The sequence below is a fragment of the Megalobrama amblycephala genome, linkage group LG24, assembly GCF_018812025.1.
Source record: "Megalobrama amblycephala isolate DHTTF-2021 linkage group LG24, ASM1881202v1, whole genome shotgun sequence".
Lineage (NCBI taxonomy): Eukaryota > Metazoa > Chordata > Actinopteri > Cypriniformes > Xenocyprididae > Megalobrama > Megalobrama amblycephala.
The window spans coordinates 15,566,547-15,581,447 of NC_063067.1; the positions used below are offsets into that span (position 1 = coordinate 15,566,547).

At 36.0% G+C, this 14,901-nt stretch overlaps 1 protein-coding gene across 5 annotated transcripts; it reads right to left on the minus strand.

Moving 5' to 3' along the window:
- Positions 1-8,421: 8,421 nt before the first annotated feature.
- Positions 8,422-13,030, minus strand: zgc:56699 (uncharacterized protein LOC405758 homolog). 5 transcript variants are annotated; one of them, XM_048179027.1, is made up of 8 exons: positions 12,843-13,030; positions 12,456-12,597; positions 12,186-12,310; positions 11,951-12,077; positions 11,219-11,299; positions 10,955-11,018; positions 10,430-10,500; positions 8,422-8,793 (listed from the first exon to the last, which is right to left on the minus strand). In XM_048179027.1, coding segments are annotated over exons 2-8 (549 nt in total). In that variant the 5' UTR covers positions 12,535-12,597; positions 12,843-13,030; the 3' UTR covers positions 8,422-8,791. The 5 variants fall into 5 exon arrangements, with proteins under 5 accessions (XP_048034984.1, XP_048034983.1, XP_048034980.1 ...); XM_048179026.1 differs by having other exon boundaries at positions 12,456-12,616; positions 12,843-13,029; XM_048179023.1 differs by having other exon boundaries at positions 12,847-13,028.
- Between the last annotated feature and the right edge of the window lie 1,871 nt (positions 13,031-14,901).

The window sequence follows — 14,901 nt, forward strand, 5'->3', positions numbered from 1 at the left end:
AATGATGTCTGGGCTTCAAGAACCCTTACAATTAGAGAAAGAACCATTTAAAGTAAATATTGACTGTTTTAAGTGCATGACATCGATTTAAGTGCATCACTGCTCGGCATTAATTGAGGTAGCAGGAAACATAAGTTATGCCAGGCAAATAGCTAAAGCAGAGGTCTTCAACCCTGCTCCTGGGGACCCACTGTCCTGGAAAGTTTATTTCCAACCTGCTTCAGCACACCTGCATGTGTAGTTTTAAGCCATCCTGAAGAGCTTGATTAGCTGCGTCAGGTGTGTTTGTTTAGGGTTGGAGTTAAACTCTCCAGGATAGTGGGTCCCCAGGAGCAGGGTTGAAGACCTCTGAGCTAAAGTAAGGCTATGTTATTATTACTCCTACTATTTGCAACTGCATATCATCTAACTGTCTTTATATTATTAGTACACTGTTAGGTTATGGTCAGGTGTTAGGGTTCGGGTTGGTAGAATAAGTTGACGTAGTTGCAAAGTTACTTATAGATCGTAGAATGTCTGTTGGGAGCATCAAAATGAAGTGTTAGCAGATATTAAGCAGACAGTCTACTGAATACTGTAATGACTGTTAGTTGACATTTAGAAGCAATAGTTAGTAGAATGTCTAAAGTGGACAATTGAAATGAAGTGTTACCAAATTTTAATGTAAAAATGTTTTTAGATGAGACTTGGACTCCATGCATTGTGGTTATGTGACACTGCCGCTTTCTACTATTGTTTCATTATGGCAGCCATTTTATGCCAAATAAGAAGGGGGGTATCATGCTTCCATTAAATTATAATTAATAGGGGTTCTATGTAAGATTTTTACTTAATAAAGCATAAAAAATACACTCTCATATGTTTGAAGATATTTAGGAAACATGCTAAGTTCACTTACTTGTTTCTCAGAAAAACAATGCTAAAGCCAGATATTCTACTTTGAAAATGTGCGTTCAGTGTCAGAACGTCTGTTTTTGTTTTGGTCTGTGCGAAACTGTGTGCTGCCAGTTTATCCAATAGAGGGTATTCGTCGACGTCACTTTCCCGCCGAAAACGCGCCCCCTCAGCTGGATTGAGTGGCAAAAGAACCTGCCGCGTGACTGGATTTAATAGAGGAAACTGCGAAAACGCGAGTAAAACTAACGAATTACACTAAAGGTTGGAATTGAATGTGTTCCTTACAACTTGTCAAATAAACCTAATCCATGGATATTGACATGCAGCCAGGAGTCGTGTTTCATGACATTTATATGTGCCTGATTTCGACGGCGGGGAAATACATAAAGCAAATCTGCCTGTGAATATTTTATATAACTCCCAATATCGGTAGGTCTAAATCCACGTAATCACTTATATCAATGTTATATCGTCATATTGTCCAGCCTTAAAACATATATAGTTTTATAGTATAGTTTTTTGTCAGTGTTGTTTATTTAAAAACACCCAATTATGCAGAAGATGGCAAATATTTAATTGATGAGTTGTCAACATAATATATAACAATACAATATATACGGTTACCTCAAAATCCAACAATTTGACAAAATGATAACTGCAAATCCATGTTTCTCTGCTGGAGTTGAGTTGTTTCTGTGAATTTCAGTGATCCATTTGCTTATTTTTCTGTTGCTTTCTGCAGTTTTTAAATATATACCTCAGGTTTTGTGTCAAAGCTATTTGTACAGTCAATCAAAAAGCTCTTTCCCGTTTTGGAAGTGTTTTGTGCGTTTTTCGCAACATTCACGCTGAAAACAAATATTGCTGCTCAGTCTTTTGCCACTCAGTGGGCGTGACCGCAGTCGTAACGGTCGACGGTGACGTCACGTGCATACCCTCTATAACGTCAGCTGCGCGTTCCTGTTCTCTTGTCTGTCACGGTGAAGTGACAGGCACCCGCGCGGGCGCCTCCTCTCTCTCTCTCTCTCTCTCTCTCACACTCGTCTCATTCGCTCCGGTTAAGTAGTGTTTGTATTGCGCATAAATTTTAGTCATTCCTATGGGAAGCCAAACACACCAAAAGTGGTACGAGGCAGCAGGGTGTTACAAAGCTCGCGCCGCGCTGACATGTCATCTGCGCGGATCAATGGACCGAGCCGCGCGACCGACTCGTCAGCGCAGCGCGGACGTGTTTTCTAGCGCCACACAATGGGCAGCGCGGCGCGAGCTAATCTCATCCAATAGTATCCAGCTGCAGACCCGCAGCACCAGTTTCAGAACCGCAGTTTCATGATGTCTACAGTATTTAACAACAATACTTTTAAATAAAGTCATTTTTCTGTTCATATAGGCCTAATATGCATAAGATATCATGATGTACAAAGAGGAGTTTTTTACCAAGTTAATCGATAATGCAAACTATGTTTTGTTAAGGCATGAACTAATTTGTATAAACTGTGAACAAATACTTTTAACCATATAATTTTGAAAATATATTAATAAATGTGTAACCATATAGTAAAATGTCTCCCTTGACTGTATGTGATATTATTTCCTTATGTTCATGTTGTGAACTTCTGACAAATAGTATAAAGACACAGAGGCATTTAAGGGCATTTAATGTCAAAATATAAGCCTACATGTATTTAATCATTCCAAATCCTTGAACAAGTGAAACATGCATTTAAGCCAATGAGACATCAGAAGGTGTATATGGTGAGTGTATGATATTTCTGTCATGATGTGGTGAACGAATTTATATTTATACATTTATATTACTAAGTATTTGTATTACTAAGTGTCTGCTAGGCTATTGAATCATTTACATTTTATCATTAAAGATTTTTTTGCATTTGTCAAAGATATGTATCGTGTTAATATTAAATAAATATTAATAAAACTTATTCATTTTGTTTTCAGGGATGAAAAGACAGGGTTTTCTGCAGAAATGCCATGATATGGGCTTATAATCTTTAAGTGTTTTAAGATAGTTATTTGTTTTTTGCGTGTTTTTATTTTATTATGAGCAGTTTAAATATGTTTTAATCCTATTATTTTAGAAATGTTTTATATCCTATTTGTTTTCAACACACGTTTTACTTGTTCAAGGCTTTTTTTTAAATGGTTATTTTTATTTGACATTAAATAGCCTACGTTACATAATGTAAGTATTATGTGTAACAATTTGAACATGAAGGAAATAATACGATCAAATATACAGTCAAATGTTACACATGTATTAATATATGTTTGAATTAAAAAAAAAAAAAAAAAAAAAAATCTTCTTAAACTCTGTGTCATCGTATTAGCCTATTTAAAACGTGGAGAAAATAATTTAAAAATAAAAACGGCGTAGTTGTAGCCTATTCTCGCAGTAGCCTATACATGACTGTGTTTGTATCCGTTCATTGACATTAAGCATATAGGCTGTTTTAAAATTTTGCTCTTTGTACATCATGATATCTTATGCATATTAGGCCTATATGAACAGAAAAATGACTTTATTTAAAAGTATTGTTGTTAAATACTGTAGACATCATGAAACTGCGGTTCTGAAACTGGTGCTGCGGGTCTGGATGAGATTAGCTCGCGCCGCGCTGCCCATTGGGTGGCGCTAGAAAACACGTCCGCGCTGCGCTGACGAGTCGGTCGCGCGGCTCGGTCCACTGATCCGCGCAGATGACATGTCAGCGCGGCGCGAGCTTTGTAACACCCTGCTGCCTCGTACCACTTTTGGTGTGTTTGGCTTCCCATACATTCCCACAGGTTTCGCGGTCACACCAAAAGCGCGCGCACTACTGATCAATATAAGTGAAGCGAACAAGCCACGCTCAGTCTCAAACAGAGACAGAAATCAAACAGAGTCAAGTACCAAAATAAGCGCCTTCCTGCACTTAAACTGTCAAATACATACAAAAGTATGTCAAAAACCAGCTGCACAGGCAATCTTGGCGAGTATTCATATAAACAGTCAGTTTTGAATCGTTAAATAGCTAAGAAAGTGAACCCATGTTGTGTGTCTTAAAGGGACAGCAGTCCAATATTCCTGCTGCTGTGTGTCATGTTAATCAAAGAACAAAAGACAAAGAAAATCACTTTCTGCTCTTGACTGAATACGTTTTATAACTTTAAATGGTAAGAATTATTTGCAATAAAGACTACAGAAATTAAGGTAACCAATGCAAAAATAACACAATGTGTTATTTTACATTTGATTACTTTAATTTCTGTAGTATTTCTTACCTGAATAAAAACCCAGTTAACCCGAAAAACTTAGTTTCATAGCTCTCTTTATTCTACTGCATTTATTTGCTGTTTATATTTTATTACTGACTTTAACTTTTTTTTTAATGAAAATAAAACTCTGCATTGAAGAAAAGTAGATTTTTGTTTGTATATGTTGTCATTTATAGTTCTTAGAAAGAAAATCGGAATCGGCAAAAAATATGTATCGGCCGATTACACTAACAAAAAAAATCAGAAATGGCCAAGAAAATTGCAATCGGTGCATCTCTACTAAAGCGCCTCTGAATCCATCTAAATATCTCTATGAACAACAGCATATCAAAACAGATAAATCAATTCATCAGCTTACGATGTTTAAGTCTCCTCAGCTTTCATTGTCAATTGCGCTCCCTATTGTTGCTGGCAACCATATGCTGTAAAAGCTGGCAACCCACGTCTTTGAACGAGGGGGCGGGCCAAACAATATTTTGAATTTGGACTGCAGTACCTATTTTGAACACTGGGTGTCATTCATACATAGAGCCCCTTTAAATCGCTTAAAAACTCATTATGACTTAAAAAAGGTCAAAATTAAGACACCAAGGCCCGGTTTCACAGACAGGGCTTAGCCAAGGCCAGGATTAGGCCTTAGTTCAATTAGGGCATTTAAGTAGCTTTTACTTTCAATAAACGTCCACTAGAAAAAAAAAACATCAGTAGTGTGCATCTTGAGAAGAAAAAAGAGAAAAAAAACATCTGACATTTTAAAATATGTCAGTACAAGTTGCTTTCAGTTAAAACAGCTCAAACATGCATTTTAGTCTATAGGACTAGCTTAAGCCTTTTCTGGGAAACCAGGGGATTGTCATAATTTTGACAAAAAGTCTAAGTTATTACATGCTGAAACCATGTCACAAGTCTAAATTATGACAATCAGTTGAAATGAGATACTAAGTCAAAGAGATCAAAAAAAACAAAAAAAAAAAACAATTTGAGCATTTTAAATGGGCTTCCATGGGTTTCATGTAGCTACAACTATCAGTAGGCAGTATATGCAGTGAAACAAAAGGTTTAAACTATGTAGAACTATGAAGTTCTACTAAATAACCATTATTGGTCCAGTAAATAGCAACCAAACTCTAATGTTAGGCACTCTGATGTAACTAAAACGCCAGCAGAACGGAAAGGCAAAGCTCAGACTGTAGAATTGCTCTCTGGGGAAAATTAGTTGAAGGACAGAATATATTTGCACCTCATGAATAGTTTACAGCATTCCAGAGAAAGGGCAGCCATACAACAATAATACTTTTACTCCAAAAGATGCATTCATGTCCAATTTTATTATCTAGGAATAGCCTATTAATGACCCCCGCATCGAAATCCAGATTGAGACAAAAACGCAATTCTACACTATAGCATTTCTTTCAGCATAACTGACGGGTTGGAGTGACCCATTTCTAGTCAGCTCCACACATAGCTGTCCTATTCTGCAGTGTCATTGATGCAGGGCACAGGCTAACGATGAACCGACACGCTCATGTCAAAGCACATAACGCTGAGCAAATGGAAGCGTGTGAGAGATTGCAGTATGACGCGGGGTAATTTCAGCATCTGTTGCAGGAGAGAAAACCAGATGCAAATGAGGGATCTTTATTGTCAGTCACGTTGCAGTGTGTCTTGTGTGTAATCTGATTTGCCTCTGTGTTCAGATCTGGTTTAGTTATGGCTTAAGATTAAAGAATTGAGGAGCGGGGCAATATTATATCCAATATTAATGAGCTATGGGAGGAAAATCCTGTGATCCCATCAGGTTTTTATTTGTAGAATTTTCCAAATACCATTCATTAAAAACTATATTATAAAAATTAATAATAATAATAATAATGAGAAATATACTGCTGAAAATTTGATGGATATCAGTGCAGAACAAAGTAGACTGTAAACTGTTCAAAAGTTTGGGTCAGTGAGTACTTTTTTTAGAATGAAATAAATATTTTTATTCTGCAAGGAAGCATTAAACTGTTTAAAAGAGACAGTAAGCAATTATAACGTATCAAAAGAGCTCTAATTCAAATGAATGCTTTTCTTTTTAAAAGCTTTTTATTCAAAGAACTACATGAATTACATCACTGTTTTCACAAAAATATTAAGCAGCACAACTGTTTTAAACATTAATAAAAAATTGTTTAATATATTTAAATATAAAACAGTTATTTTAAGTTGAAATAATATAATATTTTTATATTTTATATACTGTTTTTACTGTATTTTTCATCAAATAAATGCAGCCTTTGTAGGAATAAGACTTCTTCCAAGTCAGTGCATTTCCATTTACATTTGTGTGTGCAGTTTGATATTACTTGGAATGCACAAAAAAAAAAAAAACATGATTTATGAGAATAAAGAGTTCAGTTTTTTTGCAGGCTGTCTTCAAAATGGTGAAAAAAAAAAAAAAAAAAAGATATCTTGCAGGAAACTGTTAGAATTTCAACTATCATGTCACAACCAACTGAAGAATCACAAGAAAACTCCAGCAGCATTCTTAGCATTGCATTACACTTCATTTGCTCAAACATGCCGAAAGTGCGAAGTTTAAAAATGAAACCGAGATTGTAAACTGCTCCTTGGAGCAACAGTGCATTTAAGGAAGCGCTACACAGCTGTGTAAAACAGGCGCATGGATACAGAGGTGCCAGAGGGGGCGAGCAATCAGTGCTGCCCACACAAATGCAGGCACACACACAGAGACCCTGTCATTTGTGCAAATGTCTGTTGTCAGTGCAGCTAGCAGGGGAGAGCTGGTGTTTCCAGCTGTCTGTGCGGGTTAAACGAGGCACGGGAGATGAGGAAGAGGGGGCAGACCTGTGGCTCTGCCATACTAACTCATGCTCCATTCATATTGACAGACACAGGGTTACACTAGCCCGTCGCCTATGTGACTCAAACCAGCCACTGTAACAGGAAAAAAAGGACAGAATGTTCACACACTAATTAAAAACGCTCCAAGCGCACAGTGCGAGAACATGATTATCTCATAAGTTTAAAAGAAACTGTAATGACTCATTACTGTAATACAAAGTGGATAATTAAAAAAAAATACACCACTAAAACCCATTAATTTCACTTTCACTTCAAAATAGTTAATTTTACTTTAATAAATGTCATTTGTTCTAGATCGCTAATGGATTAATCAAGATTAACGGGTTAGTTCATCCAAAAATGAAAATAATGTTATTTATTACTCACCCTCATGCCGTTCCACACCCGTAAGACCTTCATTCATCTTCGGAACACAAATTAAGATATTTTTGGCGAAATCTGATGGCTCAGTGAGGTCTGCATAGCCAGCAATGACATTTCCTCTCTCAAGATCCATTAATGTACTAAAAACATTTAAATCAGTTCAGTTGGTGTGGCAAAAAAATAAAATAAGGACTTAAATAGTGATGGCCGATTTCAAAACACTGCTTCATTAAGCTTCGGAGCATTATGAATCTTTTGTATTGAATCATGATTCGGATCGCGTGTCAAACCGCCAAACTGCTGAAATCACGTGACTTTGGCGCTCCGAACCGTTGATTCGACACAAAAGATTCATAACAGTCCGAAGCTTCATGAAGCACTGTTTTGAAAATCGGCCATCACTATACAAGTCGTTATTTTGGCGCACCAAAAATATTCTCGTCGCTTTATAATATTAATATTGAACCACTGTACTCACATGAACTGATTTAAACATGTTTTTAGTACATTAATGGATCTTGAGAGAGGAAGTGTCATTGCTGGTTATGCAAGCTTCATGGAGCCATTGGATTTCAACAAAAATATCTTAATTTGTGTTCTGAAGATTAACAAAGGTCTTACTGGTGTGGAACGACATGAGGGTGAGTAATAAATGACATTATTTTCATTTTTGGGTGAACTAACCCTTTAATTAAACGCACTAGTGTTAAAGTCTGAAAATCATTTGTATTTTAAAAAAAATAAATTCAATATCCTGCACAATGTTCTTCTGCAAACAAGTGCATAAATGTATTCTATACTTTGGTATAAAAAGGTTTAAAATTATGGTAAAAGTCATAAAAACAACATTATAATCCTATTAGTGTAACTGCTCTTGTTAGAATCACTACTGAGTTAACACAATTTCAGTTAAATTCTATTTAAAGCCAAATATATAACCTCAAAAGAAATTTAATTTTTGTGCTCCCTTTCTCTGTTGCTTTTACTATATGGTAAAAGAAATGCAACAGGCAAATGTTTGCACTTAAAGAAAGCTTTAATGAATCATACAGGTCAAGATTGAAGGTTACCACTTCCACAAAATGCAAAGGAGTCTAAGCAAATAGTCCAGAAAGATTAATACTGATGGTTTCTCCTTTGAAAGATTAAATGCTACTGAAACTCTAGGTTTAATAAGGAGTGTCTCTACAAATGGACCACAGCTAGTAGCAGATGGTGTATTAACTAAGAAAATAGGAAACGGGAAGTATATTATTTCACAACACTTCAAAATTAAAAGCTTTAAAAGATAAGTAGACATTAAACAAGTTAAGCTAGAAAAATCACACAGGGCTTAAAGTATTTTAAAAGTAAGATTTTCCAGTGAAGTCCATCCAGTGGTGACATATCCTTAAGTAAAAAGAGGGGTGATATATGAATGACAATTTTACCACGCACAGCATTAAGAAACAGAACAATTGTTTGAGTCAGCTAAGAGTGCTGCTGCCATCTACAGGTGAGTTTGGAACTCAGCTGAACAAAAGAGCAGACTTGTTTAAAAGCTAAAAAACATCAGAGTTGTGTCCCAAATGATGCACTATATACTATGCATGTACTACGACTATGTACTCAAGTCATGTGGCCTATGGCATCAGTTACGTCGCGTCGGTACCATACATAAATCCTCTCCCATGGCCTAATTATAGGATAGTAAAGTGTCCAGCAAAAGCACACTTCAGAATCTCACCAGTAGTAGTACATCATCCAGGGACTTTTCATCTACTGTTTTTCAAATACTGTGCATTCGGACATACTATTCTGTTGCTGTACTTGTTTTTTCTTCCCTCCCCTGCATACTATATAGTAGGGAAGAACTTACTTTGGATGCAGCATTGGATTTTTTGGTTAAAGGTGCAATATGTAAGAATTTTGCAGTAAAATATCCAAAAACCACTAGACCAGTGTTATATATTTTTGTTCACTTGAGTACTTACAATATCCCAAATGTTTGCAACTAATTGTAAATCGTCAGAAAATTGCGTTTTTAACCAAGGCTCTGGAACGTGTGAGGAGTCGCGTGTCAATTGCGTCATACCCGCGTTACCCTCGGTTTCCGGTTTTATTTTGGAAACACCAAAGAAGACGCTTTGATATTTACATGTTTTAATAGACAAAGGAACAACTGTTTTGATATATTTATAGACAGAAAACTAATTATTGTTATATAGCTCAACACGTTTAGTCTTGTTTAAATCTAATTTTCTTGATTTTTTGTGAGTACCATGCTTTACCATGCCTCAGAGAAAAACACTATTTTGTGAAGTAGCTAACATGGCATAATCAGATGAAGCTTTATTTTTATTAACAGTAATACAGAATTTTCTCCATCATACATTTTAAAATTAATTGCATGCCATTTATCAACACAAGCCATCCAGCATTTAATATGATATTCTAAAATCGATCTATCTTACTACAGCGTGCAACAGTGTCTCACAGTAGCCGCCGAGCGAACGCACAGAGTAACATTATAACACCATTTTCAGCACAGTCATATGATAAACAGAGCTGCGTTACCTCATACTCATGACCGGAAAAGTGGAAGCGGTGCTGGCGACTGTGACATAATAACAGTTCCGCTGCTCGTGGCATGTTGCGCAATCAGTCCAGCGGCCTCATTCAGCTCCCACAACACTCGGTCCTGCTCTGCTTCATACTACAGTAACGTTAATAATCGCATCCATGAACATTTCTTCCCGAGTCCTATCCCAATTCTTTTCCACCGGCCGTTGAGGTGAAGACCACATGTCCTAAGATTCCACGCTCAAACTTGGCGTCAAGCTACACCTTTGTTTTGAATAGGCCCCTAGCAGACAGAAAACCTTACATATTGCACCTTTAAGTAAGTACACCATCTGGGTATTTAAAGTGTAGTTTTTCTTTTTGGAAATTTCAGTGTGAACACTACTTTTAATACAAGAATAGTGCATAAGTACACCAATTGGGATTCACCTCTGGTTAAAATTTAGAGCATTTGAGTGCTTACAGAGTTTCCATGGCAGAGTCCGTGGTGCCCGTAGTCCATCGGACAAACTGATGGTGGTAGATGGCTCTGGCCTACAAAAACATGAGCATAAATCTACATAAAGCAAAAATTACACATTTTGTCATTAAAAACACTTTTATACTGGCTTATTGTGTAGAGACAACTGCAAACAAACTATTTCTACGTTCATTTTCCCAAAAACAATGCTCAGAAATATTGCTTGTTTGGATTAATTGGCTCAGTTTGTCCAAGATGGTCGCAAAAACTTTTTGAAAAGCATTTTTTGGCAATTCAATTAGTGATGCAAAAGTTACATCACTTTAGAGATCAGCATTTAAATACATATGTACATATGATTATATCATGGTGATGCTTGTGGTTTAGTGTTAATCAAACTTAAATTCACACCATCCTGAATATATGTGCCACTATTATAAAGATTTATAAAATTCCATATAAACCAGCAAAATACAAAGTGAACTTCTGATGAATTCTAAAGTCAAGAGAAAGTGCATGAGGACTCACTTGTTTTGAGCAAGCTGACTGTTGGATTCTCCCCAGACAAACATAGCAGCATTATCATCAGTCTCTGCAATTGCGTCCAAAAAGGAGGAATCGCCCAGAAAGTGCCGATTTATTCATTTAAACCAAAATGAAAATACGGAAATCAGAAACCATACATAGTAAATAAGGTAGAGTGGCAATGCCAAAGTAGATATACAGTAAAGACAAAGTATAGGAACACAAATGCGTTCAAAAATGTATAGTAACTTTCAACAGGTCACAGACCTGTTTCCCAGTCCTCATTGGGTGAAGGGTTTGTCCAGGTATTAACGGGCACCTGGAACTTCTCCAGTACCTCTATATTCCCTGGACAAGAAGAATAAAAAAAAAAAAAAAAAAGGATTGACAAAACGTATAAACGCATTTTCAATGTCAAGATCATAGACCTTTTAATTTCACTACTTCATTTCACCAATAAAAAAATAAATAAAAAGCATTTATATTTATAATAAAGTTAAAAACATATTTTAACATATGCATATACATATTTTAGGATCTGTCAGTGCAAGTTACTTTCAGTTAAAACCGCTCAAACATGCATTTTAGTCTAGGACTAGCTTAAGCCTTGTCTGTGAAACCAGGGGTATGATTTTGTGATTCCACAATATTAAAGTTAAAGAGTGAGCGATTCCACTCTAGAGAATGCTAGGTTTATATAGTTCTCTCAAAACTGTAAGATTAAATTTAGACGTTTTGACTAAATGCTCAAGCACACTGTGAGAACATCATGATCTCATAAGTAAAAATTGCAATAGTGGTTCTCATTGACTGAGAATGCAAAACAACAATGTGGGTAATTAAATCAACAGAAAAAAAGAGAAGGCTCCATATTTGAGAATGCTATACAACAGTCTGTAATGAAGCAAGTAAATAACACAGTCTTCATCATAAAACTCGAGATATACTTGAACAGTTTCTCATGAAAGGACAGTGAAACAGCAACAGCCCAACACGAACCATCTTCAGCGTTCAGTGACCTCTTGTCCTCGCAGTTTGTTATGTGATGAGACAACTCATGCTTGGGAATCAAGTGTCTGGCATTGAAGGGGCAGGTCTTCAGTTCCCCAGCCAGTTTGGGGTGGTTCTGAAATTTATACAGATGAAGTTCTCAACATCAAAACCAAGGCAGCGGTATTTTCACAATTCAAATAAATGCATGAAACAAATGAACGTTTCCCCGGCCATTACCCACCTTCCTGCACTTGAGAACATGAAAAGGGAAGCGAGAGGCTCTGATCTGGTGATTTTTGTCATATGGGCACTGGACAATCCTGTTGGGGTCACTGGCATCATCAGTGTGAGCGTCTTCACCATAAGCTGTGGAAACATGAGGCGCCATCAAACAACATAGACCAACTGCGCTTGGTTGTTTCCCAAAGAAGACTTTTATAGTAAACTTCTATAAGCTGAACTTTATATTGTGACTTTAACAGTGATATAGCACATCTAAGTATTAAATTACCGCTGTCTTCACTCCAGCTCTGATTTTCAGAGTTTACTCCAGACGGACCGACGCTGCTGCCGAATCTGATAGTGGCCATTGCTTCCCTCTTGTGACGGTGGTCTGGGTAACGTTAGTTGAGGCCTTGCGTGTTCCGTTAGCTCTGATTAAAAAGAGTCACCCTAAATGAAACACGTCACATTTAAAGATGAAACAAAAACAAAAACAACAACACACTGAACAGTAGAAAAGCGGCGCGTGCTGAACAAGACGTCAAACCGCCTGGGAGAAAAAAGCGAGGCCAAAGGTCATAAAATTTCGAACAAAAACATTCACATTTTTTCATAAAAATCACAAATGGAAATACTTTCGAGTTGTTTTTTATAGAGCATGATCTTTTCAAAGCACCTACAACTTTGTTGTAGTCTTCAGGTATGGCGCGTGCACGCGTGCTACCCTCCCCATCTGCTGCCTGCAATCAATGACTGTGATTGTTGATGTCGTGAGATGCACTACAGCCTTAATTTGTTTCGTCATTATTGTATTATTATCATAATTAGGTACTATATTCAATACTGTATTTCTAAATTCAGGCAGGGAAAAAACGGCTTTATATAAAATAAAATAAAACAATTTTTAATAAATTTTAATATAATTAAATCAAAATTAAATTAAATTAGACAGCTACAAAATGGGAGGGAAAAAATTAACTTATAATTAATAATAATATTGATGCAAAAACTTGAGAAAATGAGATCCAGGCAGTTGAAGAAAAATTATTATTCATTGCAATTAAATTTAGCCTCACACGAAAACTTCAATCGATAATGAAAATATTTAATAAAACCAAAAGGTAAAATAACAATCAGAACGAAGTATTTAATAGTTAATAATAAAATTTAGAGTATTGTCGAATCCAGAGTATTGTAACTAATAGATGAAGATCAGAATATACAGAAAGAAATAACAATAATGAAGGCATTTGCAGATAGGAGAGAAGAAGCAGAAGAGCAAGGGGGAGCAAAGGAGAAAAAGCCAGGGGGGCTTTTTAACGACTCAGTCCATTTTATACCGTAAGAATAGGGAAATTTACATCCCACTCAAACTTGTGTTTTGTTCTAATGAGAAAAGTTCAAATGGATTTACCCATTATGTCATAGACTGGTAAAGTGTCAAAATAGATGAAAATAGATATAGGGGATGTTTTGAACCCCTTAAGGGAATTTTGCAGATCTTACATTATTGCATGTCAGCAGACATATGTTGCACAAACGTGGTGTCAACATGACCTGTCGCATGGAAACACTTTAAAGAACAATTGAATATAGCAAGCATACTCTTAAAGATAAAATAAGAATGACCATAAGGGTACAATAACAAGTAAATACTTGAAAATATGATGAGAATTAATATATAAAGTATGAGCACATGAATATAAGAAATCAAAAGTAATATTGATAAATCATAAGCCATAAATGATTAACATAAATATGAATAAAATGCATGAATATGAATATTGACCATTTTGGATCCACCAAATATGTTTTATTTTTTTAGCGCCTTTCAAGAACCCAAGGACGCTTTACATGAAGTTGCTAGATAACATGAAGTATACAGTCAGTATACAACACGTGATCGACCAGATGGAACAGACAAAGAAAGTTAATCTACATTAAACTTACAAAAACAAGCATAGTGCTGGAAAACTGAGACAAACAATCAATTAACAAAACATAATGTGAATAAGTGACTTTTGAGAGCAGTTTTAAAGGTCTGAAGAGATGAGACATCACAAAGGTCTTGTGGTAAACTTTGGTGAATTCTTCAAAAGCTTTAAAGTTCACCCAAAAATTTAAATTCTGTCATCATTTACTCACCCTCAAGTTGTTCCAGATCTGTAGCCTATAAATTTCTTTGTTCTGTTGAACACAAAGGAAGATATTTTGAAGGAAGTTTGTAACCAGGCCACTTTGGGGCACCATAGGGAAAAAAAACTACTATGGAAGTCAATGGTGCCCCAAAACTGTTCAGTTTAACACATTCTTCAAAATATCTTCTTTTGTGTTCAACAGAACAAAGAAATTTATACAGGTTTGGAACAACTTGAGGATGAGTAAATGATGAAAGAATTTTCATTTTTGGGTGAACTATCCCTTTAAGCAAACCATTCTGAAGTTTTTAGCGAAAAGTAAAAGAAGAAGAAGAAAAACTCAAGAGATCAGCCAAAAAATATTACCTCATTAATCTGTAATAAAGGTATGGATTATCATTGGGCTATGGGTTATAATAAGTGATTAAAATGTATATACACATTTTTCATTAGTGGGCTTGTAATGTTTTGCTCATCAGTTTTGAAAAAGCGTCCCTACATACAAATACTCTGGTATCCAGTCGACGCAAAAAATAAATAAATTAAAAAATAAAGAGGTGGTGCGTGCGTGCGCATTGGTTACTGTCATGCGGTTAT

Bases quoted from the DNA above. Each gene is read 5' to 3' on its own strand.
- zgc:56699 (XM_048179027.1), bottom strand. From the start codon at position 12,534: ATGGCCACTATCAGATTCGGCAGCAGCGTCGGTCCGTCTGGAGTAAAC. The intron at 11,019-11,218 runs GTCTGTGACCTG...ACGCAATTGCAG, and splicing joins CAATGAGGACTGGGAAACAG to AGACTGATGATAATGCTGCT. The intron at 10,501-10,954 runs GTGAGTCCTCAT...ATGTTTTTGTAG, and splicing joins AGTCAGCTTGCTCAAAACAA to GCCAGAGCCATCTACCACCA.